This window comes from Lampetra fluviatilis, chromosome 12 (assembly GCF_964198595.1).
Source record: "Lampetra fluviatilis chromosome 12, kcLamFluv1.1, whole genome shotgun sequence".
Taxonomy (NCBI): Eukaryota; Metazoa; Chordata; class Hyperoartia; order Petromyzontiformes; family Petromyzontidae; genus Lampetra; species Lampetra fluviatilis.
Genome location: NC_136286.1, coordinates 4,821,036 through 4,848,104, shown reverse-complemented (window position 1 = coordinate 4,848,104; position 27,069 = coordinate 4,821,036). Strand labels below are relative to the sequence as shown.

The 27,069-nt window shown below is 41.6% G+C and overlaps 1 protein-coding gene across 1 annotated transcript; it reads left to right on the top strand.

Moving 5' to 3' along the window:
• The first annotated feature begins 1,322 nt into the window (after window positions 1–1,322).
• Window positions 1,323–25,238, top strand: LOC144934933 (leucine-rich repeat transmembrane neuronal protein 4-like). Its single transcript, XM_078861188.1, has 3 exons — window positions 1,323–2,098; window positions 3,020–4,638; window positions 23,731–25,238. The coding sequence occupies exons 1-3, from the start codon at window positions 2,095–2,097 to the stop codon at window positions 24,088–24,090; spliced, it is 1,983 nt and encodes a 660-aa protein (XP_078717314.1). The 5' UTR covers window positions 1,323–2,094; the 3' UTR covers window positions 24,091–25,238.
• Window positions 25,239–27,069: the final 1,831 nt, after the last annotated feature.

Genomic DNA, 27,069 nt, shown 5'->3' with positions numbered 1-27,069 from the left:
CCCCTAGTACACTACAGTGTAATTTGCACAAACTTTTCAAATTCTAAACACAACGATAATAATAATTAGTTTACTACAATGAATGTATAAGGATTAGCCTACGTGTCAACAATTGTATTACAATTTTCAATTATTTAAACATGTACAAAGGCTTTGGAGTGCATAAAATATTTTTTTAAATAAATCTATCCATCACATACTGCTTCAATGTGGATACAGTGTCACAACAAGAGACAAAAGGCTCTCCAGCATTGCTCAAACCTGACTAGTCAGCCCAACGACACAGGCCGTTCACTGCATTCACGTCGATCTGCACAGGGCAGACACTTCCAATCAATAGAACAGATACTGGGGGCATCTGAGGGGCACACGCTGAACAGCTATCATTAGTATGGTCCCAAATGGCATTCTCAGCTTACAATTTTAAAGTTAGCCTCGAGTAGAGGTATTTATAATACATATACTCCATACTATACCTTTCATGCATTATTTACATGCAGTGTTTTGGCACGATGCAATGTTATGGACTTGTGATTTCCTTGCAGGTGACTATTCTGTCTAATGCACAACATTGCACATGTTGTTTTTATGTTTGCTTGTGCAATGCATCATTGTGTATAATAAAATGATCATGTGTAGCTTATAATTTTAGACCCTTGCGTCTATGAAGTACTTCACAGCACACAAACGGTGATACGCACGCGTAATCATAACGATATGCCGTGTGACCCAAGAATCATATTTCGTGCACTGATCAAACAGATTCGACACAAAAGCATATCGTTAGCACTGAACACATATTCACAAACTGCATTATTAAAGCACACCTATGGCCATTCATCTGACACGCAAACAAGGGTTGCGTGTTGTCGGCTTGAAAGATTTCAGAGATTCCGTGACAACAACAAAAAACGACATCGCTCGGTCTGACGATGCAAATCAAATCTTGACTTAAAGCTTTCATGACTGCAGGAATTAATATTCTTTGGGTCTTTCGATAAAGTCACGTAGATAGGTTACAAAAAATGTGTTGCGATCGAAACGTCGTAGTTTTTTGTTATGTATATATTTTACCTATCTACGTGACTTTACCGAAAGACCCAAAAAATATGCAAATCAAGTACAGGCGCACACACACACACGCTAAACTTTAATCTAAGAATATAAAATATGGGGTGGAGTGGGGGTGGGGGGAAATAAAAAAAATATTCTTCACGACAGAAAGCATGGCCCTGTTTCTAGCTGGAGGTCAGCCACTGCGCAAGGTCCCCCACCCCCACCCACGCACCAAATGAGAACAAGGGAGCGCTTTCTTCGCTGGGCCCACGTCGACGGTGTGGTGCGCGCACGCCCTGCACAACACTGCCTCCGGCTGGCTGCCGTGTAAGAGGCGGCGTTTTGAAGCTTTGCAGCTCAGAGGGCTTTGGGAGTCGTTGTATTGGTCAAACCCAGCGAGCGCGCAGGCAGGCAGGCAGGCGTGTCCCAAACACTCACGCAGACGCATATGCTCGCACGCATTTTGGTCTCCAGTGCCGGGCTCTCTTTGAAAGGAAGCTCTCTCTACTCCACAGCGTCAAGCTGCAGCTGATACACACGGCTACTGCAAAAGGACTTTTAACGCGGGGGTGGGGTGGGAGACATTGGGCCTGCTCGGTGTTTTGATGTGGGACAGCAAAATGTGCGGAAGAGATGTTTTTCTTCTGTATCGCTCGCTGTCTTTGATTTTAAATCAAATGCATTTTCTGGTGTAATCAAGAAATGTTTGCTCCTTTGTCGGAGCAGTGGGATGCGTCGCTGAAAAGGCGATGCAAAATAAGGCAAAACGTGCATGGAATAGTAGTTAATATCAAGTTTAACTAGATGTGTTTTATAAGACGTTTTAATGGATGTAGTCCGCGCTCTCTGTGCATGGGAATTCACGAAACCGTTCCGCCGCTGCTCTTTGAGGCTTAACCGATAAAAGTTTACGAAAAGGAAAACAAATGTCACCTGCAAGACGACTCGTTGCATTGTAATGCGCAGAGGACGATTGCTGCAGTACAGCTCCGGAGAAATGTCTATCGGGCTATAATCGGGCGTCACAAGAAGGAAGAAATGGGTAAGTTCTCGTTTAACAATTACGGCATTCAGTTGTTTTTAAAGAGGATTTCACCCCCACCCCCTCCCATCGGTCTCTTGGCCTTTTCAGCATTTCGCATTTACATGCATGTCATGCTTAGAACTGTTAAGATATTATCGCACGCAAAGCAAAAATCTAGACTCACTATCTCTGCCGTCAATGCTCCAAGATGTACATATAGTGGAGGAGGGGGGGAATGTACTTCTACAATTGACCTACATGGAACAAAATTGCGTGCCTTAAATAATATCAAACATTTATAAATGTTGACAAGAACGGAAGTACATTGTCAGACTCAGGTGTTTTAAGCAGGTCTCTGCTAAATGAGTATTCTTATAAATTAGTGTGAGTAATTTGTATTTAATGTGTAACATTAAATAACACAACGCGGTGTCCACCAGACATTATTGTGGCAGTAGTTATATACACAGTGTGTTCTTGATTCGACGAACATTAAGGTTGCTACCGCTTTCTCTAAGGTATATGCTTAATATGCACATTTTTTTATGAATGGTAATTAAATGGTGCGTACAAGTGCTTATTCTTTGCGGACCGTACACATTCAATTAAAATGTCCCAACCCTCATGTTGCTATCTGTATGTTTTCTTCACTTCTCACTATACTGTGTTCAGAAAGAAAATAATTAAAACGTGACTTGTCTACCTATATATTTGAGTAGCTTTCTGTGCATAGCCACAGTTCTAAAATAGCATCTTACAGCATAATAACAATAACGAAAAACGTGTACATTTCCAAGTTCGCTCTTTGTCCTTATATCATTGCTTGACCGTGTAAAGGATACGACCTGGACATCTGATACATTTCTTTAACGTAGTGCTGTGGTTGGAACTAACAAGCCACTCGACATATCTAAGAATTCGTTATCTTTGTAATTCTAGGACTGCGCGTGTTCAGGCTGTGGATCGGACCCTTTGCAGTGTTGGCCCGGTCTCTCCTGCTAATTGCGCTGCACAGCGGTGAATGCGCTTGTCCCAGGATTTGCCGCTGCGAGGGAAAGTTTGTGTACTGCGAGTCCATGGCTCTGAGAGAGATCCCAATGAACATCACGACCGGCTCCCTCGGACTATCTCTCCGCTACAACAGCCTTAAGAGTCTGCCGGAGAATCACTTCTCCGGGCTGAAACAACTAACGTGGCTTTACCTCGACCACAATCACATCCAGCTGGTGGCCGAAGGAGCTTTCATTGGGGCTCGCCGTCTCAAAGAGCTCACCCTGAGTTCGAACAAACTAATCCGCCTCCCCAATGCCACCTTTCACCCACTTGTCAACATGCGCAGCTTGGACATCTCCTTCAATCAGTTGCAAATGTTGGAGGCCGGCCAGTTCCGAGGGCTGCGCAAGCTCCAGTATCTCCACATGCGATCCAACCAACTGCGCACTGTGCCCGTGCGAATATTCCAAGATTGTCGCTCGATAGAGCTGCTAGACCTGGGATACAACCGGCTGAGGGTGTTAGCACGCAATGCTTTCACGGGACTAGGAAGGCTCACAGAGCTTCATTTGGAGCACAACCAGTTTGCAAAGCTTAACCTGGCCCACTTCCCACGCTTAATAAGCCTCAGGACGCTATATCTGCAATGGAATCGCATTAGCGTGCTAATGCAGGGAATGGCATGGACCTGGAGCTCACTCCAAACCCTGGATCTCTCGGGCAATGAGATACAATTGATTGGGCCAGGTTTTTTCCAGGGACTGTCAAAACTGCATAACCTTCGTTTAGACTCAAATAGGCTGGCTGCTGTCAGCTCAGAAACCATGTCTGCCTGGACAGGCCTGAGCTCACTTAATCTGGCTGGGAACTCTTGGCAATGCAATCAAAATATTTGTTCCATTGCAAATTGGCTGAATTCCTTCCAGGGAACTCAGGAAGGAGTTATGCGGTGTGGCAGCCCTCAAAATTTTCTGGGGCAAAGTATAATTGATGTGGCCTTTAAGGATGGCATATGTAGGACATCAACAGTTTCATCGGCTGAGATACCCAAAGTCTCAACCACAATAACCCTTCCTCAAACAAACCGGGCAGCAACCAATGAACCAGGCAACACCAAGACGACTATCTCCACTCCCATACCAACCTCTGCATCCCCACTTCCATCTCAAAGCTGGGAAACGGGCTCAGATTCTGAGCACACATCACTTTACAAAATTCTGGCCGGCAGCGTCGCATTGGTGCTGTCAGTGCTGGTGATGCTGCTGGTGGTGTATGTGACATGGAAGCGCTACCCGGCCAGCCTCGGGGAGCAACTGCAGCCACAAGGTTCACTGGCAGGGCAGGAGCAACGCGAGCAGCATCAGCAGCATCAGACATTGCAAGCGCGGCGGGGTAGGCGACCTGCCAGGAAGATAGAGGGGAAGGCAACCCGGCAACACGATGGAGCCATCCTGGCGCAGGAGTACTACGTTGATTACAAGCCATCCAACTCCGAGGCTGGGGACTTGCTGGGAAATGGCAACGCAGCATTCATGATGCAGTCCATGGGCAACAGGGATTGTCAGGTATGATTGCCTTGCAGCTCACTTATGCCTTTTCCATAAATGTTCTCTTTGTGGCCCTTTTTTATTTCATAGCACCGTGTTTGGTCTTTTTTTCCCTTCGGGGGTTTTTTCTTTCCTTTTTGTCACGCATTGTAAGCATTACGGAAGGCGATGCGTGCATTCCAGATGAGAGCAACATTACACCACTATGTTTTACAAATCATAACATAACATGAATGTCCATGCAATAACATGTTTGCACTCAGCATACATTTTTGTGGGTGAAATATTTGTATCTGTATCCTATATTTTGGTGATAACAGCCTGGTTAATATGCCATGCACATTTTTTTAATGGCAGCAATGCTTGAATTACTATTTTATTATTATTATAACTTTCAAACAGTTCGTTTTAATTGTCAGCAAACACTACTACGTTCATTACAACTGCCATTTTTTTGGCACACTGAATTTATAAAGCATTTAGAATGGATATTTCTAAGAAAGCACAACGGAAACGTTCTGAAAATTAAATGAAATCGTGACTTTTGAAATTGCAATGTGCCCATTATATTATCCACTGCAAAAATTTGGAAACCTATGCATCCACATTTTGTGTAAAAAAAAATACTGTTGGATGGAACACATTGACTGGAATGTTAAAACAAAGGGGGGGGACAAAGCTTTGCATTTTGTTTAATAATTTATTTTAACACGTAGGCTTTCGCGACCAATATTATTCATAATCAACGTTTTTGGGTTTAGATCGCGTTATTTATAAATGTGTCGTAACCCTCCACCACCCGACACGGCCAATCAGTAAAAAAGTGTCACGTTGACAAAAGACAAATAGTTCACTGCTTTAGCCCACCGGTGTGTAAATGTTGTGGTTTCACGCTTCAACACACCGGTGGGCTAAAGCAGTGAACTATTTGTCTTTTGTCAACGTGACACTTTTTTACTGATTGGCCGTGTCGGGTGGTGGAGGGTTACGACACATTTATAAATAACGCGATCTAAACCCAAAAACGTTGATTATGAATTTATTTTAACTTTACTTGAGTGGTTTACAAGGTGCCCCAACAGCTGTAAATATGTCCCCGGACATTCTGGTATTGACAGTTTCTGTGTCCTAAAGCTACTAATGACAATCATGCAAAAGGTTCATACTCTGCTAATTCAGTATGCATTTGTGAACATTAATTTCCTCTAAACCATATTTGGCATTGTGGTTCAGATCAATACTGATATATTCAATACAGTATTACCACACATCCCACTTAGCCCTAGGCGTATTATTAAATTACCCGTGAATATTAATAAGCTTACTCCATTTCATTTGCTAATATTTAATCTATTTTACATATTGACTCACGTTTTCCCCCCAATAGCAGGAATGTATTAAAAGTTACTCGTTAAGGCTGTAATCATTCAGGTATGCACATCAATGTTTTAAATGATACACGTGACAAACGAAGAGCTCAGTGATATCCTGGGGGTTGTGAGTATAACGTACATACGTTTTAAATTTGGACTCGGAGAATTTGTTTAAAACAACTCACGGGTTCATCTTTCACTTAAATATATTTGTCCGGTTGTTAATTAACTCCACACTTTTCATTGTGCCCTACCTTAAAGTAAACCTACATAATTAAATAATTTGCAACATGGTGGGCAGTGTGCTTAAAATGCAAGGGAGTAGCCTTCGCATTCCTATGATTGATTATGCGTGGGCCAAGAGAGATGTAATAATCCAGATACGTGCCAAAAATGCAATGCTTAGTATTTAATTCACCCCATTTCCCTTAACACACCACACACTTCATGCATGCGTGTAACACACAAAATGGTGTTTGGGACACGCTCGCTTCCCACAGAAGAATAAAAAAAACCACCTTTGAATTGTGCATATTGCGGTATATATATAAATCGTGAAAGAAAGCATTCCCTTAAAAAAGTACACGTATTTTTTCCCATAGCATTGATCTCTCGTGATGACTTAACATCATTTACTTGTTGTTTCATACCACATGTTAGTCAATCGACAGGTCGTGTGTGGTGGGGTAAAGTGTGGCTACATCCACCTTTTCCAAGACGTCGAACCAGTGTGGAAGAGTAGGCCAAATAGAGGCGCTCCCTTAGAGCTACCTCGAGGGGAGGCCCTTCCAATCAGCAATGCCATGAGCAAGCAATTTTTAGGGCCAGTGGTAGAGGTAGTGGCTCGTAATCGGAACGTTGCCAGCTCAAATCCTGGATGTGGATTGACGAAGCGCATCATCCCTCAAAGGTAGATAAAATAGGTATCATTTTGCTGGCAAGCCACTGTGGTTGTCCTGGAGACAGATTCGTCCACACAATAGAAATGTGGAATTTCCACTACTGGCTCGGTGGCTGTAAGCAATGGAGGGCCTTCATCCAACAGTGGATTCACAAGTCTTACTGTACATGTACAAGAGAGAGCAAAAATATAAGTATTACGTACTTTAAATATTCTCATGAATGAGATGTGTTTTCAATGTGTCCAGAAATATATGTATATATCACATTGGTTCTCCACTATAAATATCACCTTGTAAACACTGACAAGTTGGCTGTCTTTTTCTAAGTACACAGTTTTGTTCAGCTTTCATGAAACCTACTCCAACCAAGCCTAGCTAGCCTGCTCTGACTTCAGACCATTTATTGTGATGAAAATGTCCGTCATATTGCTGTTTCCTTTTTATATACAAGTTGTTCCTTTTGCAATTGAACATCTTCTGCACAACATAACGTATCTTGTCAAAGGATAGCTATGCCTTGAGCCTGACTATGTATCGTTCACCTACATTACATAAATCAAAATAGCCACACTTTAGCATTGCCTTCGTGTCTGGATGTTAGTATTTGCATGCATATTGTAGAAGAAGATGGCTCAAACGCAGTGCTGCCTGAATGCAAATCTGCATGGATGTCGGACTGTGTGTATTATTCATGTTGGGTTTGTCTTATATGAATACATATACCAAACGAAACAACACAGATTATGCAGCAGCAGCTATGAGCCATGTTTTGCTTTATTATGTAAAGCATGTTTGCACAACTGAGTAAAAAGCCATTCACCTGAACATGCTCAAGAAGTCACTGTGATTTCCTGCTCAAGTGAACATCAAGGCAGCGCTCACCTGTTCACAGCCAGTGGTGGAAATACCACATTCCTATAGCAGGGGGTGAGAACCACAGTTGATTTCCCCACAAAGTTGTACTTATTTATGTACTCCAGAGACATGATATGCTTCGTCAACCCCCAACTAGGAATTGAACTGGCAACTTTCCCTTTGCAAGCTGCCTCACTCTACCATTGAGTCACCAGGCCAGATTTTTCTGCGAATGTCTATCTTTGATTGGCATCAAAGTATGTTTATGCCAGACAAACACTGGTAAGTATTAATGGAATAAGAAACACCAATAAATATCACTCCAGATTAACATCTCCCCCAATTTAACTTCACAAATAAAGAACCACACGCTCGCACCTAACCACACTGCGTTGACTCCATTTAATGTCAGGTCCCATTTTCGTCATGCATTTTTGAGATCCAAGAGCATGAAATTAAGTGGCTTCCACTGTATGTAGGGTGAATGAAAACTACTGTACCATGCATTTAGCATTAGTGGGATAAGAGAAAATTACCCTTTGCTAGTTTCTCTATGATGGATGAGGATTATACGTGCTAATATTTCAGGCCGAGAGCATTCCTTCAAATATCTTCTACTTCAGGTTGGCATAACCACTTTAATTTCTCAACAATATTCATTACATTATTTCTGATAATCCAATAAATGTTCTGTTAGAAATCATTTTGTGCCACATCTTGAGCCTTTAATATTTAGGTCAAACATTTCAATTACTTACTTCAAGGAGGAACAAATTTCCTCTTGTAATTACAAAAATGTTTACTGCAATATGGGGTACATATGTTATGCATGCAGTAATGTGTACACATCTTCCTTAAAAACTGCACATATAGCACTCAAACAGCTAATGGCCCACACCATATTTACTGCAACTTGTATTGCACCTTATATAATTCTCCCCAAATTAAAAACCATCAAAATACACCACAATAATATTCTTGTACCATGAGCTTCAAGAAAAGAGGAAACATCCATCTCTTTCTGGTAAAGGTTAGCCTTGACAAGCCATATTTGTGTGGAAAACTCATTATTTTGCTCTTGGCCTTCGTAAGTATGATTATGTAGCAGCCATAAAACTTTGTAAAACATTCAACGTTTCCAAGAACAGTGTTGTGTGTCATCATTTCGAAAATATTTCATTCCACATTCATGAGCACCCATCATTAGTGTCGTGTATTAAAGTAGGCCCACAATGCGTATTTTTGACAATAAAAGCTAGGACCTTTTTCATGTCGTTGTGGCTCAGAGTGATGAAAAGGAAACGATAGGCGTCTACTTAGAGATTCTAAAAATGTTTTAACAAAATTCCTCCCACATCTCTTGAATCAGCCAAGGCACAGCGAGCAAGAAAAAAGCTGCCAACAAACAAAAAGGATGAAGCGGCGCTCACTTGGTGGACTACTCTACACCAAAAGAGACATGTTCAACACATTTAAGAATAAGAATTACAACGAAGCTCTCCTGTAGATATTCCCTCCCAAAAGAGAGAGAAAAGGCAAGATCCCCCCCACCTACCCACCCACCCCAGATATGTCACGCTCGCTTAGCATGAAATTTTTATCGTGTTAGGTGATGGGTGGGTTGGCTGGCCATTTGCTCTCAAAACAGGTGTATTGTAGATGACGGTGCAGTGACCCTGAATCGTTTTATATGTATGTACATCAAGCTTTTAGTTACAGAGGAAGAACCCCTATGATTATAAAAATTAGAGTTACAAAAAAGTGAACTCAAATGGTCAAAAGTTATAGTCGCGTGGCTGTAAAGTATATTTAGCATCCATTATAAACATGTTTACATCTCTTATACTACAGAATATGGAATACGTTCTTATCTCACCGCAGTGAACAACACTATAATAATACTGGTAGGAACCTCCTGGTTACACCAGCCCACAGGGGATTATTGTGTCCGACCGTCGTGCATCAAAAAATGGGAGGGGTGGGGTGGGGCTGGGTGGAGAGGGGAGGGTGGGGAGGGGAGGGTGGGGAGGGGCTGGGTGGGAAGGGTGGGGCTGGGTAGGGGGTGGGGCTGGGTGGGGGGTGGGGCTGGGTGGGGAGGGGCTGGTCACCCCGTGGTGCCCTTATAAAACTCAACGTTTAACCTACTCACGCCCGCTTGTGCCCGCCCTCACAGTCGGCCATATTTGCGGAATACACCACGCTGCCGTTGACCCTGGCCATTGACCGAGCAACCCAACGTTCCTACCAGCTCCCTCCGCAGGAATGTGTTTACCAAAACGTCTGGAATATGATTACCATTCTAGCATAAGGCCTTCCTTGTCTCGCTTTGGATGAATAAATGCAAATGGCATATAGAAGATAATGCCTTTTCACAAATCTGATGAATACCACATACCCCCCACGTGATATGTGTGCCAACGGTCAACTTTAAATCTAACAAACCGGGGAGCCAGCTGTCATTTGTCAAATACCATATTTTTATATAATGCATCTATAAATTTTCTTGACGTGTCAATAAAAAAAGTTAACTCAGGTGCCTTGAGTATAGATTTTGTCCTTGTCATCGATATAAGCATGTACCACTCCCCATTACTGTTTATATTTTTTAAAAGGTCAGGTTCTTCATCAATATGTATACCAGCACACAATGAGTAAATCAGGCAGGCACATGCATTGCCAGAGGGGTTGAATGTGACATCAGCTATCAATAATGCGACTGCAGCGCCGCAGTGGCCGTGGAGTTAGGGCTACTGTATTCTTATCGCGCATACACTTAGGTGAGAGAGCCTATTAAGTACATGCAGAGTGATGTGTGACATCACCAAATGCCGGTAGCATCTTCACACAATGACTAATCGCAACTCATTACTCACATGGCGCAATTGCTTTTTTTATAAAGCTATATATAGAAACACTACACCACCAGAAGCGTATTACAAAAGTACATATACATAGTCCAGAATTTGATGCTGACGTGGTATGCTGGTTAGCTCATTGGACCTGCGACCCAGACAGACATCGCCTGGCAGGGGGGCAGTTGAAATAATCGAGCAAGTATGTTTTCATTCAATATCCTGCCTCTGTCCAGCCAGCAGTGTGAATTAATCTCAAAATACCCTCTAGAGGTGCCTATTTGCTGGCATTAGCACACGTGCAGCACTTTGCCAATCCGATTCTGGAGGAGGGTCTCATCACGCAATACAGGTCACAGTGGTTGCTTGACACCACTGCGCCATGCCGATCCGAGCGGGTGCGTGAATGCGAGGGAGCACAGATGTGCGAGCGTAGAAGTAAAGTACAATGGATGTTCATCTTCTTGGTTCTTTCACCTGAGGACGGCTGCTTGCGTTGTGGCCGAAACGTCGTGAGAATTATTTTATTATGTTTTATTTTTATTATTTTATTACTTCCCTTCTACGTGACTTTACCGAAAGAACCAAGAAGATGAATCCCTGCAGTCACGAAAGCTTTAAATCGAAAAAAAAATACAATGGATGTTGCTGCTCTGCCCTCTGCTGCCAGCCACGTAGGGGTCTATAGAAACCTGTTGTGCTTGTGGTTTGCCATCCAAGAACCACATCTGATGATATCCGGCACATTCCGGGTGACTTGGCCATAGATTTCATGATCGGATTATACATATGCAGCTACAGGAGACTACAGTTAATGGGTTGTATTCCGTTATTATGTACATATTTCTAATAAGCGTGATAGTAATATGTGTAATAGTATACACAGGTTACAATTACCGTTAAAAAATGTCCTTTCCCCTCGTGTGTTTTTTTTTCCCATGGAGGTACCCCAGTTCCTCAGGCGTATTTTTAAATGAGCATTCACACGGACGAATTGGCACGTACTTTTAACTGACAAGGTTCAACATACATAAATACGCACATTGAATATGTAAATCAATCGATACTCATGACACATTTTCACTTCTACAATGTGCCAAACCCTCATAAGCACGGAAAATGCTTACACGTAGAATTGGCCCAGCATCCATTTGAAAAACAACACAAGAGGCTTAGTGAGGCTTTCCTGGGAAAATAACGGGCATTATTATGCATTGCATCCCAACGGTCACCAACGCTTGACTATTATATCTCCTCTGCTCACAGTTTCATCTCCTCGAGGGTAAATCATCGGAGCTCATTTCCTTATGCAGCCTTCCCATAGAACCCTGTAAATTTGCAAACACATTAATGTTCCACTAAACTCTTCCATTTAATCAATTCGGTGGCTGTTGAGATCTGAGCATGGTCACGTTCGCTATGGCTCGTTGTAAACATAGAGTGAGATCAATGACCATGGCAATCTTCAAAGTCATTGGAAATATTGACCCTCTCCACAATTTCATGGAAATCTTACCACATTGTGTCATGTTTTAAAGATTCCGTGTGAAAAGCCGATCAAGGGTGGCTCCTCTGAACCCATTCCAAATAATGAGCAGTTCAATTATCTGCCATAAACGAACATATTGAATGTAGGGCATACACTAATGCTTGGGGTTTCTTTGCTTTGCATTAATGATTTTAAAGGTTAACGGGAAACGGCAAAACACACTGCCGAGCATAAATCCTTGCACGCAGCGAGCACTATGAATCGTTTGACATTTATGCTGCAATTTGTTAAACGGCCATGCAAATGTGCATTTCTGTGATCAAATGCAAAATGCAAGGAATGTGTTGTCATAATTTAATTCAATGCTGTACAATTCTATTTGCAAATAAAGACCAGGGACATTTAACAGGAACACAATGCACACACAGATCACTAACCGAATGCTACTGACGCTAAATATATTTTGTGAATATTGTATAAGAAATATTAATGTTTATCCAATTCCATCCAACCTACTCGTGACCTAGTTTCACACGAGGTTGGGGAGGGGAAACATGCCCTATGTGACTCTTCTAGACACTGCACACACATCCATTCGGCTCAATCGACCTGGTTGATATGTGCATATAAACACTTGCAAGTTAGGCTCCATATGGATTACGCTTTATGTAATCATTTACTGTATTTCTGATATGAATACGTAGCGCACTGGATACTATCGTCAACAATATCCATGTCTGATTTAAAGTCGATACCATTTTATCCTGAGTGTGGAAACTAAACTGTGTTTCAAACCACTTTAAAAACGAACAATATAATTTAGGAAAAATCCCACACATGTGCAATCATACTTTGGCCTTAAAATGAAAAATGCATAATAGCCTGCATTGTAGGCAATGCCCTTTGTGCATAGTATATTGCTCAAAATGTTGCCTATTATATGCTTTATTTTAAGGCAGTGACGAATGCATTCATTGTGAAAAAATAAGATTAGGTTTTACTCTTTATGGCAATAAAACAGACGTTCCAAAACCAAATAGATATATTTTGCAAGGAATCATGTCTGCATTAACCACACGTACTTGCGGTCAACATGCAAACAAACATGTTCTGACAATATATGGGCATTGTATTTGAAACTGATTGGCCTACACCAGAGACAGCTTTCTTTATGGCCTAGTCTCACCAGTGTCAGACCAGAGAACGCCAAAAGGCGGACAGTACAAAGACATTTTGGTGTTGAAACATCTTAACACCTGTTTTATTGTCAGAAAGGGTAAAACCTATTGTTATTTTTTCATACTTTCATACTGGAAAAAAGGTCCCATTTTGTAGCTGCTCACCCCGAGCTATAAATATTCTGATAGTGCATTGTCTTTGTACTGTTCGTCTTTCGGAGTTCTCTGGTCTGACACTGGTGAAACTCGGCCCTAAAGAAGGCTGTCTCTGGTGTAGGCCAATCAGTTTCAAAGACAATGCAAATATTATCACAGCATGTTTGTTTGCATGTTCACTGCAAGTACGTGTGGTTAATGCAGACTTGATGCCTTACAAAAGGTTTCTATTTAGTGTTGGGACATCTTAACACCTGTTTTATTACCAGCAAGAGTAACCCCTATTCTTACTTTTTTCATACTTTGATACTGCAAAAAAGGTCCCATTTTTGCATTAAGTGTTTTGTTATTTGTGCTTGTACACCACTGGAAATGGCAGTATCACAAAATATTGTTTTAAATACAATTAAGAGACGAGAAGCAGTGGTACACAAATACAAATATGCACCAGGAAATAAAGCTGTGAAAACTTCATCGGCTGTTACTGGCAATGACCTCCCATAGTATTGTCCTAATCTTCTTCAGAGTAGCCACTGACATTGCCCATTCGCAGTGGTAATGACAAACCACTTCACAGGTCCATTCTTTTTTTTAATGAGTGAATGTTGGATATAGCCGATGTGATTGAAAGTTTGTTGGAACATTTGCATATTGAAATCAGGAGCAAAAAGATGTTTGTTTAAGCCTAACACATCACAGAGTCAAAAACTAATATTAGCTATTGGATTGTAACTAAACCTAACATAAACATAATCTGTCCTACATCAAATTGTGAATTCAGAATTATAAATCCACTGTGTTCTTGCTAGTGGCTATACATTTTACTGGTAGGAACCCACTGGTTCCACCAGCCCACAGGGGATTATTGTGTCCGTCCGTCGTGCAAGGAGGGGCTGGGTGGGGAGGGAGGGGCTGGGTGGGGAGGGGCTGGGTGGGGAGGGGCTGGGTGGGGAGGGTGGGGAGGGGCTGGATGGGGAGGGTGGGGAGGGGGTGGGTGGGGAGGGTGGGGCTGGGTGGGGAGGGTGGGGCTGGATGTGGGTGGGAGGGGAGGGGCTGGTCACCCCGTGGTGCCCTTATAAAACTCAACGTTTAACCTACTCACGCCGGCTTGTGCCCGCCCTCACAGTCGGGCATATTTGCGGAATACACCACGCCGCCGTTGACCCTGGCCATTGACCGAGCAACCCAACGTTCCTACCAGCTCCTTTCCGCAGGAATGTGTTAGGGCTCTCAGTAAACAGTCAATGCGGTCCCAAATATATATTTCTAAATGTCTTCTAAACATGCCTTTCCTGAAGAATTCTCCACACAGACACTCAAGGAAAACATTGTACAATGTACAATGTTCATGTTGTTGTTTTTTGTTTGTTGCGGTTGCACCCGATTCAAGAGCCAAATGGCTCACAGGACTATACTAAATAAATGAAATGAAACTGAAGTCGTCTGCAAATCAGTCCTGTCTGCTGAAAAATATAGGAACATGACATTGAGCAACGTACTTCAATAGTGACCCCCTTCTCCCTCTTGGCGCTGAGGAAGAGCTTGCTGACAGACTGAGTCTGGATTGAAAACTTTAGGCACAAAATATAAAATGCAAAAACTACTCTTGCATATCACTTGTTATCCTTCCAACAGTTGCTGGCAGTTGGAAAGTCATCAGACGGCTCAAACTAGGAAAATAAACATACCGTAATGAATTCGTTTTAGTTAAGTTTTCTATATTATATATTTTACGTGGGTTACTGTACTTTTTATATAAATCGGGTCATTTTGTAAAAATTGTGAGGATTTGTTTTTATGTATTAAAATGGGAGCCATTAGTGACAATGCTATTTACGCATTAACTAAATATATACTGTTAATATTTTCTGGCATTTAATGCAAATCTTTTAGCGTTATTTACTTAGTTAACTACTTAAGGGCAATCCATTGTATTTCATAAAAAATATTTAAGAGAATCACTCACAAGTGAATTATCTTGGTAGTACTAACATAATTGCAATTCAACAATTTTATTGAAGTGATTACTAAATGCATACATTATACTTGCTAATCTAAAAATGTTGCAATATATAATTTGATTAATGCCATTGAAAACAACATATAATGTTGATACATGATATGAAACGCCTTTGCTATAGAATATACAGAGCATATGCTTTGGAAAATGATAGCAAAATAATACACAACGTTTATCAGTTGTTTATAAAAAAAAAAGTTTATTCTCTGTATCAACGATGTGTGCTTAGAAAGTGATGCATTAAAATCTATGAGACTCCACTTTTTTAAAGCAAAGAAAATATTTTTGTCATAATGCAATAACATTTTAAAATTAATCCAATAGACCACATAAGTGTATTAGCCATAACTGAACTTCACCTCTTTATCAGCATAGGATGGGGTCCTCGATTGCCCATTTGAAGGCCTCAAATGCCACATCTCATATGCAATGTTTCCCATCACTGCTAGGGAATTGGGGCCTGGCTGGTAATTAAACTAAAGATTTTGGGCGCAAGGCAGGTGGCGATTATGACCATGGGAGCAGTAAAGCTGACAGACACAAATGAAATGGTGCTGGCTATAATGGGTGTAGGGACATGGGGAAGTGAGGAGGAGGAGCAGCATGGAAGGTGGGTGGGTGCATTAAAGCAAGGCATGCCAACACTTCTTGTGTTGTTGCCAAGCAGCGTCTTACTTTCAAGCGAGCATGTGTGGCATGCCAACACTGTTCGGCAAGTGGCACAGTTAAAACCCAGCAGAAGCCACGACAGTTCCATTATCTAAGGACAGCAATTCCTGAACAAGCTGTAAATAGTTCACTGTTTCAAGGGCCTTACCCACCAGCACTCTTAAAGACAGAAAACATTTAGCCACTAAGTGAAGTCATCGTAAAACTATACTCTTTGGTTATTTATGGAAAGTCACGTAGGTATCAAATAAAGTAATATAAATTTAATTAAATCACGACGTTTTGAACGCAACACAAGCGTCCGTCATCAGGTGGGAACAACCACAGCAAGAAATAGCTGCTGAAGTAGGCAGATCTAAATCGTAAACCTAATTAAATTAGCAATTTATATTAAGTAATTTATACAAAGAAGCGACCGCATTGCACACAGCATGAAGATGGAAATTACCGGAGAACTCCTCATTCCTTCAATGACCAAAATGCAAGGTGCAGATCTGAAATTTATTCCTCACGCCTTTACTGGCAGGAGGAGCTCCACTATAAATAATTCTATAGAGCCCCTCACGGTGACAAACTGTCCTCCTCGTCCATGCTGAAGAGGTGGGATTACACACACTTCACCCACCACACGCAACCTGCCGATCGACTGACTGTGGAGAACCCAATGATAAACTATTAAACTATTTTAAACAATTTTTTAATTTTACTAGTGTAATAAAGGTCGTGGAAGCGACTTCTGGAATCCGGTCTTTATTTGTCTTTCTTTACAACACTCCTTCACGCTGCTGACAGACAGCGTGAGAGGGATAGAGAGAGAGAGACGCGCGCAGCCACGTGGCTGCTTGGACCCCCGCTCTCGCATGGCCTCTCCATCCGTTCGTTCCAGTTCTGACAACGTGTTGTTCGTCTCCACCCCTTTTAATACCTGGGTCACGTGGTACCTTTCCACCAATCCTGGTTAGCCTCTATGGAATCTTCTAGACTCCATGGTACGCTCCCAGGACCATGCCCCTGACTCGTCCCCCCATTGGCTGTGGCTAAAGCCAGCAGAACCAATCCTCTACTTACAGATGTCATCTTCCCATTACGTCAGGGCCACGCCCCTAGACTTCTCCCCATTGGCTATGGGCCAGGACCGGCAGAGCCAATCATCGTACGAGGTGTAATCTAACAGAACCCGGATATGTCCTCACATTACATCAGGTAAGGCCCACTGAGCTATAGAGCTCTTTTTCAGAAGCGACCTGGCCACAAATGATAGCTCAACGAAATGGTTTCTCATATGTAACTTTATAACAGCCAAATACTCTAAGCGCATGTTTCTAAATTTAGGGGGGAAATCGGAAACCTGGAGAAAAATCCACGCAACCACGGATAGACCATGCAAACTAACAAATATATACAGGCATCTAAACCATCGTGGCGCCCCATCTTGCCACCATGGGCAAAGGCGGGGGTATTTAGAAAACGATATGAATTGTTTCAACTGCTTAACCAAGAGATTGTACCAGCGACCCCTGTATTTACCATATTAGACAGTTATCTCCTCAAAGATTTCAATTTTTGTAAGAAAAAATACATTCTTTCAGAGACTCCAAAGAACATTTAAGTTTTGAAAGTCTTTTTTGATGGGATTTAAAAAAAAAAGTATATTTATCAAAGAATACTCGGCTCCTAATTACAATAAAATGTTACCAGGAAGCTCCTGTACTCAGCCACATGGAGAGAGTAATAGCTGTTTAATATTCTTTCTACCCCTTTGTAGATAATATAATTTCCCAAACTGGTCATAGCAAAGCTGTACTGTGGTTGGTAATAATGGATGAATATGATATTTAACTCTGTTAAATAGCAGAGGTCATCAATATGAAATATACAGTACATGATTACACAGAAATATTTGCATAGTGATGTCTTTTTGGAAAAGATAGTGTTAACAACATTACACGATGGGCCTTTTGTGTTCGAGAAAATATATATAATGTGCATATTTGTATCTCTCAAATGTAAACTCGAGAGATACACTAAGTCCATATCAACCCACAAACCAGCTGCCACCCCAAACTGCTGTTACAAATTTAATGCAAACAACACACTGATCACCATCAATCACATCCCTATCAAGGGTATACTGTGCAGTGTTGGATAAGCATACCCAAATCCCAGTTCCCTTAATGAACCACGTATAAGTCAGCACAATAAACCGTGACAATGTAAAGCCTCCACATGTTAATTTCACAAAGTCAACGTACATCAAAATGTTTCAAATATTGACAAAGAATGATCAAATATGTATCGTATGATATTCAATATTTCAATATTATTTGGAATATGTATTATTACCCGTCAAAATAAAATCCTAACATAGACCTGCATCACACTGCATTTATGCAATATTACCTGCTAATTTGCTTTCAGCTTTAACCACTCTCATGCACACTTAAAGCAGTGCCTATGGATAATTTAACCCCGGAATAAATGTTTGAAATTATTTTAGATGTATAACAACTGTCATCAGTATAATATGTACTTGCCTATGTTCAATCTGGTACATATGATCTGAAGTCATTATAATAAATCATGATTGAATACACCCCAACTTTATATTCTTCCGTACTGATGGAAATGAAACACACCTTACAATTTGTAAGATCACACACCCATGAGACTTGCTCTGAAAAATCCCAAGCAACTAATGGAGAACTAAAAGCATGACAGCTTTGCAACACTCCCTACCATCTAGAAACCGAATGCATATGAATTATCCAAAGAGGGATGAAACGAAACGTAAAAGGTCAAAGGACAACGTTTCGTTGAACTAATAAACATCCAAGTCATTTTAGGCCGAACCAGTGATTTTATTTCGGGCTACGTGTTTATTGTGACTAGTTGCAATACATTTGTAATTTATTAACTCACTCGCTATTTTACTTTTTGTGTGGTGGCAGAGGTGGATGGCAGAGGTGGATGGCAGGGTGAATGATTTTCTATACAGTGGAAGCTGGATATAAGAGTGCCTTAAATAAGCACGGTTCTGATATGAGCAACACATCCTGACATTACATAGTTGGGGGGGAAGGCAGAGGTCACCTTCTAACACAAGCACACTTCAGATATAAGCACATCTGGTCTTACTCCTAAAGGGGGTGCGTTTATGCCCAGCTTCCACTGAATAGCACAGATGTAATAGCTTCTGAGCCACCTGTTATAGTGAGAATGGTTATTCTAATGCTCTCTTGACATTTTCCATAGATTGCACATGATCTAATTTGGCCTAACCTGCAGTGAATCCTAGCATCCACAAAAACCCCTCGATGTTACGCGACTCACTGCCTCTGCTAATGAACATTAATAATGAACGCTCTCTAAATTTTCAGCAAACGTTCGCAATTTATACAACCTACACGGGCTGAATATTGTGAAAACTTAATTTCAAATTTGTATAATTGTAACTGGATCACGCAACTGTTTGTTTGTATGTATGTTTGTTGAACTTATTTCGCACCGTACATCGCCGACATGAACAAAGTACGACATATCAAAGTGTGTTGCATTATAATGAACATATTAAAAGACACACAAACAACAAACAGAGCATGACTAATTAAAACGAAGCATTTACTGTATGGCAGTAATCATAATAATTTACAGCTCCGAATCAATGCACTTCTGGATGAACGCCTCTCCACGCAGTGTTCGATTCTGGGGTTCGTTTGACCAATTTAATCATACGCCATGTTTATTTTCATCATGCGAATCAGTGAATGTTGGTGAAAGTTGGGGGGAGGAAGGTGGTGGTCCAGGCCTAGTTATTATAATTTGCCACTGACGTTAACTGTGACTCAAACTACAGGTTATCAGGGTTCATAGTGCAGTGCGCAGACCACTGTGCCATCGCTCGACCCCTGCTGTGTAGGTCTGTCGGGTAGAAAAGACATCTAGATGACTTGGCAAATGCATTACTCAAAATTTATATTAAAAACTGTGGTCTTTGAAGTTATGTCAGTGTAAAAGGATTTTAAAGTGTAAAAAATGTAACTCCAAATATACCTCCTACAATATTTCATTTTTATCACCTAACTTCAACAATAAACATAATTGATTCGTACCCAAAATGAAAATGCGCTGATGTTTTTTTTTCTTGTTGAGGACAATTTATCGCGCCAGCATGCTGGAATTTTGATAAACGGGTTCAATTTAATTTAGCAAAGAGCTCAAATGAGTATACCACTTTGGAAAATATGTACTCCTAGCCCTACATGCTCATCATCTACATGGCAGCAGTTATTTATATAGCAGATAAAGACGCCTCATTTTCTGGATAACATTAATACTACAACAGCAACAACAAAAAACTTGAAAATAATGTAAATAAGCGGTGACAAGTTCCTCTGGATCACATCTTTCCAACATGAAAAATGTAGGGTATGTCCCTTTATTTGCATTTACATTCGTGCGTAACGGTGGCAACTGCTCCATGCAGTGAGATCAAAAAAGATGGGGAGGAGGGGGAAAACAAATCCTAGTTTAAATTTATTTCATTGATGCTGAAGTGCAAGTTGTATTGTTTAAGGTCGCATAATAAGTACACATGTCGTTTCTATATAGAGATCACTTCATCTAGAGCACGGTTGTACAGTGTTTTTAAGCCACGCAAAATCAAAATATGTTCACCCCATTGTAACCACGGACATTTTGCAGTGTCAACGGATCACCCGGTCATTTTGACCCTACGGGGGATTTTCATTGTGATGTCCTTAAGGTGATGTGTGCCTCTATTAGGTGTGCACTTAGCACAGACCGACATATAGATGGCATAAAATTATGTCACGTCGCAGCGTTTATTATCCATCAGCTAGCCTCGAGGTATCAATTATTGATCATGTGCAACTATTGTATGGGATGGGATGGTATTTTTCCCAAATTCTAGTCGCCCACAGTTTCATGGATTGGCCAAGTCTGTATTTCCCTGTCAAATGCAAATTGTAATTACTTCATGTATCATATATGTAGTGACATCGCAGGATGTCACCATGCTGTGGGTGCAGTACAGGCTCTAGAGGAGCACGGCGTGCGGTGTAGCGACATCGCGGGATATCACAAAGTTTTTGGTGTAGTACCGTCCCTAGAGGGGCACGGTGTGCGCTGAATAATAGCGCTGGATGCCACCACGCTTTAAGTGCAGTGCCGACCCTACAGGATAGGGTGTGTGGGTGCCGATCGAAGGATAGGGTTGCGTGAGGCCATGGCACTCTGGTTGACCCGGGAGGGCACGTGACCAGTTAAGTTGACAAAGGGGCTCCAAGAGGGGGCTAGGGGGGTCCCGTGATTGGGACCCAGATCCTTCCCGAGGATTCTCGAAGGTGGACATGGCCAAGGGCGGAGCCAGCCACGCCACAGATAATATAAGCCGGGTCCCGAGAGGGACCAGGGTTGTTGTTCATCCCGGAAGAAACCCTTCGTCTACGATCTCCGTTCAATGAGTCTCAAACACGTGGACCCGAGCCGAAGTCGTTGGTCCCGGTCCATAGTAGCAGTTACATAGTAACTAGTGTCAGTTAGCCAGGTGGTCACCACCTTCAGTTGTTATTCTGTTAAGGGGAAGTTACCCCGTGTGTTGGAACTGAATAAATATGTTGCCTCCAAAGTCTACGTCTGCGACTCAGTTGAACCCATTACATATATAATCAACATAAATTAAATGAAATCTAATTGTTTTGCTTATTCGTGATCTGTATTTCAAACGTATAATTTATACAGTTTTCCTGGTTGCTCAATTATTTCCTGAATTATTCGAAGTACTCATGATTATTTTACGACAAGATCTGAAAATTTAAAATACACTTCACGCCCCTTGCTAGGATCATCCTCTCACACACTAAAGGTGGGCCCTGAGGCATGAAGCCCTCATGGATGGTCACTCGCACCTTGGGGATATGAAAAAGGATAAACAAATATTTTTTCTCACCCTATACATAGGCGATTCCCGCTGTGGGGTAACCCTTGATTGCAGATGGGAGGTTTGGGGATTAGCTGGCCCAGTTGGAAAGCGACTTGTCTGGAAAGGGCGGGTGACCTAACCAAGAAAGAAGGGGGGGTGACGTCATTCTAATAATTTCAGGTGCAATACGATATCCCACGGTCACACTTTTTTAGATACCCTTCAAATCAGGGATGCCGTAAACAAAGCTCCGGATAAGGAAAGAAAAACTACAAACTGGCAGAGGTGTACCACTTGGTCGATGGACAGGGGGACGGGTAAGACCAAAAACTGGAAAGCGTTGGGAAAGACTTATGGGACAAGCCATCCCTTTTCGGAAGTGGAACCAGATATGGTGGGCCCCAGCTACAGGCCCCAGGTTACTGTCGCTGAAACTCATCCAGTTTAAATGCATCCTACGTGACTAACAACAGGACTGCCAAATTCACCGAATCCTCCCCAAACTGCCCTCGATGTCCACAGGGCACGGTGGAGACATATCTCCATGCCTTCTGGATATACCCTGATATCTTAGGGGTTTTTTCCCCCATGATGTTATAGACTACTTTAACCGTATCTGCGGCACAGGTGGGCTCAACTCTGTAGGTGCTAAGAACCAAAATGCAGCAGCACACTCTGCTCTATAATCTTCTATATTGTGGCAAGGAAAACCATCCTGGCCAACTGGAAAACCCATGAACCTCCCCCTTGGGAAATGTAGCATAGAACTCTTTTCTACCTGGCAGGGGTGGAACATCTGAGCCATAAGTTAAAAGGGAAGGAGATGGAATACGAGGCCATATGGTCCCCGTTCTTGTCCGCTCTTGCCGAGTCCAGCATGAATAGCCAATAAACTGGGGGCCAGGGAATAGGGAGAGGGGGATGGGCTCTAGATACTACACCACCCTCCTTCACACATGGTAACCGTTGCTCCTGTGAGATAACAAGACTGACAAACTTGGACATCGCGTTTATGTAATTTTATTTTGGGTTTTGTTTAGTTACGTTATTTCTACCCCCTCCCCTTTCTCCCAATCCCTTCCCCTCCACCTTATGCACGCTGCTCACGATTGTTACTCCCACCACGGTGGGGCAGCGAGCCCGGACGCCCCTCATTCGTTCCCGAATTTTCAGAGTGCATTATACCTTATCTGTTGTTTCCCCCTCCTTCTTTAAAGACAATAAAAAATTATTACAAAAATTACACTATACACTACACTTAATAGATGTACAATTTACTTGCTGTCCAATGCAGAAACACATGCAATTTTAATTCCATTGATTGAATATGTAAAATATGTCACATTCTTAACACATTCAAATTGCCTCGTTAACATTGTTTTTGTTCTGCATGTCTCAAAGTGCAAATTACATTTCAAGAAAATAAATCTCTCAATGATATTTCGTCCTGAAACAATGGTTCCTATTAATTTCCCTTAACATACGAGGGCAAGAGAAGTGATAGCCACAGATCATTAATCAGCCTAGAGTCTTCCTAACACGCACTGATAAGTGGTTTAAGATGCGACACAAGACAATTGTAACATAGCGGGCACATCGCATTTGTTATATAATTTGTCGTCCACTGTGAGATATGGGCGACGATAAAGTGAGGGCACGACTTCTGTCATTTCAGTTGCCATTGGCGCCAAACCCTCCGACCGTGTTCGGCTACACCGAGCCACCACCCGTGCCGGCACGGCAAAGGGCGGTGCGGTTCTGCGACGTGCACCAGCAGTTTGAGCTGCAGGAGCGGATGCAGCCTTCTCTCCCGCCGCCTCCTCTGCCGCTGCCACCACAACCCAAGCACTTGCAAGGCCAGCATCACTCCCAGAACCCTCAGGTGCATGGTGGCTCACAGCGACAAGAGGGCCTGGACTTTGGAACTTCTACATCTCAGCAGCACGGGTTCCCTCATCAACACGTGGGGATCGCTACTGTCATGCCTCCACTAGTTCCGCAGCACTACAGCCCCGAGATGCTGCCCTACAGGTAGGAAGGGAAATGCTGTGGCGGAGAACAGAAGCAACACGATGCTCTAGTAAAAACTGTCATTGTCACGCTGGCGGGAAGAAAACGGCGCACTTAATGAGAAGACAGCAATGTGACGACTAAAAACCGATGGGATGTTGTGGATTTTGTGAAGAAATGTCCTCAGCATCAGATCTCCAGTATGGGAAATATGAAAATGCAGACATGTGAGTTAAATGTACCTCAGTTTGTCAACTCCTCCCAGCAGGCATTGTACGATAGACTTCAGGAGAAAATTTTAAGGAACAAAAAGCAAAAGACAAAAAACTATTTACCGTAAAAGGATACACTTCGTTTTGGAGAGAAGCATACATATATATATACAATCACACACTGTGTACAGGATGTTCATTTAACTCATGATGTTTGTCAAGGGTCGGTGAGTTGTGAATTTCTCGTGTGGTACACAATTTTACGATGAAGGCTAGATTAACGTTCAGGAAATGCTGAAGTGTATGGTGTGATGAATGTTGGAGGAAATGCCACTTGTACTGTTGGTAGGAAATTGAAAATGCAGGTCTAGATCTCTTTATAAGGCATATTGCAATGGAGGAAGATACGAACCCCTCCACCTCATAGTCTCAAGGGTCTACAGGCATCCACTGAAGCAAAAAAAAGATGGCATTTATAAGGTGGAATCCGACTGGGATATAAAATCCATAAGATTTGATTATGCTTGTCAACTTGCATGCGTGTGTGATTTTTCAGACTTTTGGAATTTTATGGGGTACAATATAAAGAGGGTAATTCTACAGGTTGAAAGGATTTAACCTTGCCTGCAATATATAAATTCAAGAAGGTGCAAAGATTACTCATCTGCCGAGACAATTATAATTGTTCTGGAGCTCAGTGTATAGAAAGAGGGCCTTGTGTTTTTAAAGCGCTTATAGAATGATAATTTTAATGAGGCCTCATTGTGAACAATATAGGCCGACCTTAACTTTAATGGCACTGGCTTGGATAACAATTACACAAACATGAAGTTCAATATTAAACAGATGTCACTCCTGTATTTTGCTGAACACATTGTCAGAAATTGTATCTAAATATTTTTGCATTGTCCTGTTCTCGCACTTTTGTTCATAATCCTTTGCAATGTTTACATATGCTGTTGTTTATCCACTCATTTGCATTTAAATAGCCCAGGTCTGGTTGTAAAATGGCTGGACGTGAAATTAGTATTCCAAACCACATGGAGCCAGATTTCCTCTTTGACACCATGTTCTATATTGTTTAATGTACAACATTTTTTTGATGTACACCATGTGACGCACTGAGAGCATTACAAAGTACTGTATCTTGATTTCTTCACTACATTGATGACCTTTTTTTTTATATATTAATAAAGGGGACAGCTCAGCAACCTAATTATTTAAATCGTATTTGAAAACTTAGTTTTTCCCTTCCTATTGACCTTAGGGCTATATTTTTTTGTTTAAAAGTTGACTACAAAACTTTCATTCGTGAAGCAGTTAAGTGATTCAAAGCAGCCAATGAAAATTTTATAATCTTGAAACCCACGTCTTTGTCAGTGGCGTGAGTTCTACAAGGACAGGTGTAATAGATTAATCCCCCTCTATGCGCCATGTCATTTCTCAAAGACGTCGGTAATCATGGCCTCTAAAAAACATTTGTTAAAGTTAGCTTAAATACTTTAACACAAACTCCAGCAGCACTGCGCCAACAATCCTTACCGTATATTATATCCGTTGCTTTCGCTTGTTGGTTTTATTCATCCACCCGTAAACCACATACAAAATGTTTGTATTACATTTACAATCCTTGCTAAAATTGCATTGTGGATCACCTAGTATAGCCAATAAAAAAAAAATATGCTCTATATTCCTGTCTTTATTCCCTTTCTAATTTAGGACAAGAAAAATAAATGTTGACTTCCATTCTATGCCTCCACATCAAGATGAACTTATTTTTTTTCCATCAGCCTATGGGCTTTCCAGACTCATTATATCCAGCAGTATTTAAACAAGCAATCTCTGGATCGGTATCAACATGTATATGCTGCTAGATAATACTGCTCTGGAAAACCCAGAGGCTGATGGAATATACAAAAACATATTTTGGGTTTCATTTATAGATATGAATGGGTGTTTTATAATTAATTCATTTATTCATTCATTACCCATAATGCTACACAGCAATGGAAAACGAATGAAACATGTTATGTGAATCTATACACGTATTCTTCCAAGACATCTGGTCAGCATGGAGGAGCAGGCCAATATATCCTCATGAGGCTCTCCAGAGCTCCCTCTTGTGGAGGTCCCCCTCCCTCAGCAGTGGCATGAGCAAGCAATCACAAATTCTGCACCTTTTCCCTTTACATATACGGAACTTATGAAACGAATAGAAATGCATTTTTGTTTCGATTTAAAGCTTTCGTGCTGCAGGGATTCATCTTCTTGGTTCTTTCGGTAAAGTCACGTAGAAGGGAAATAATAAAATAATAAAAATAATAAAATAATTCTCGCGACGTTTCGGCCACAACACAAGCAGCCTTCCTCAGGTGAAGACCAGGTCTGTCGGGGAGCCAGCGTCTGAATGACGCTGCTTGCGTTGTGGCCGAAACGTCGTGAGAATTATTTTATTATGTTTTATTTTTATTATTTTATTATTTCCCTTCTACGTGACTTTACCGAAAGAACCAAGAAAATGCATTTTTGGTTCGAAATGGAATTGGATTAAATACATTTGTTGATAAAATTAATGAATTGGATTCCCTGATGAGACCTACCATGCCTAAATCATCAGAATGTGATCCGATGAGTATGTGTCCATATACTAATTACGCCGATCAGCTTATAGGGTCATTGGATGAGGTCAAATTAGCTCCTGACAACGAGTGCTGCCGTATTTTGTTGGAGGATAGACCCCTCCTCTTGTTTACAAAGGGCTGGACTCAATTCTCAAGTGGGGGTCGTCTATT

Coding starts and splice junctions, on each gene's coding strand:
- LOC144934933 (XM_078861188.1), top strand. Junction 4,639..23,730: donor TGGGCAACAGGGATTGTCAG/GTATGATTGCCT, acceptor CTGTCATTTCAG/TTGCCATTGGCGCCAAACCC.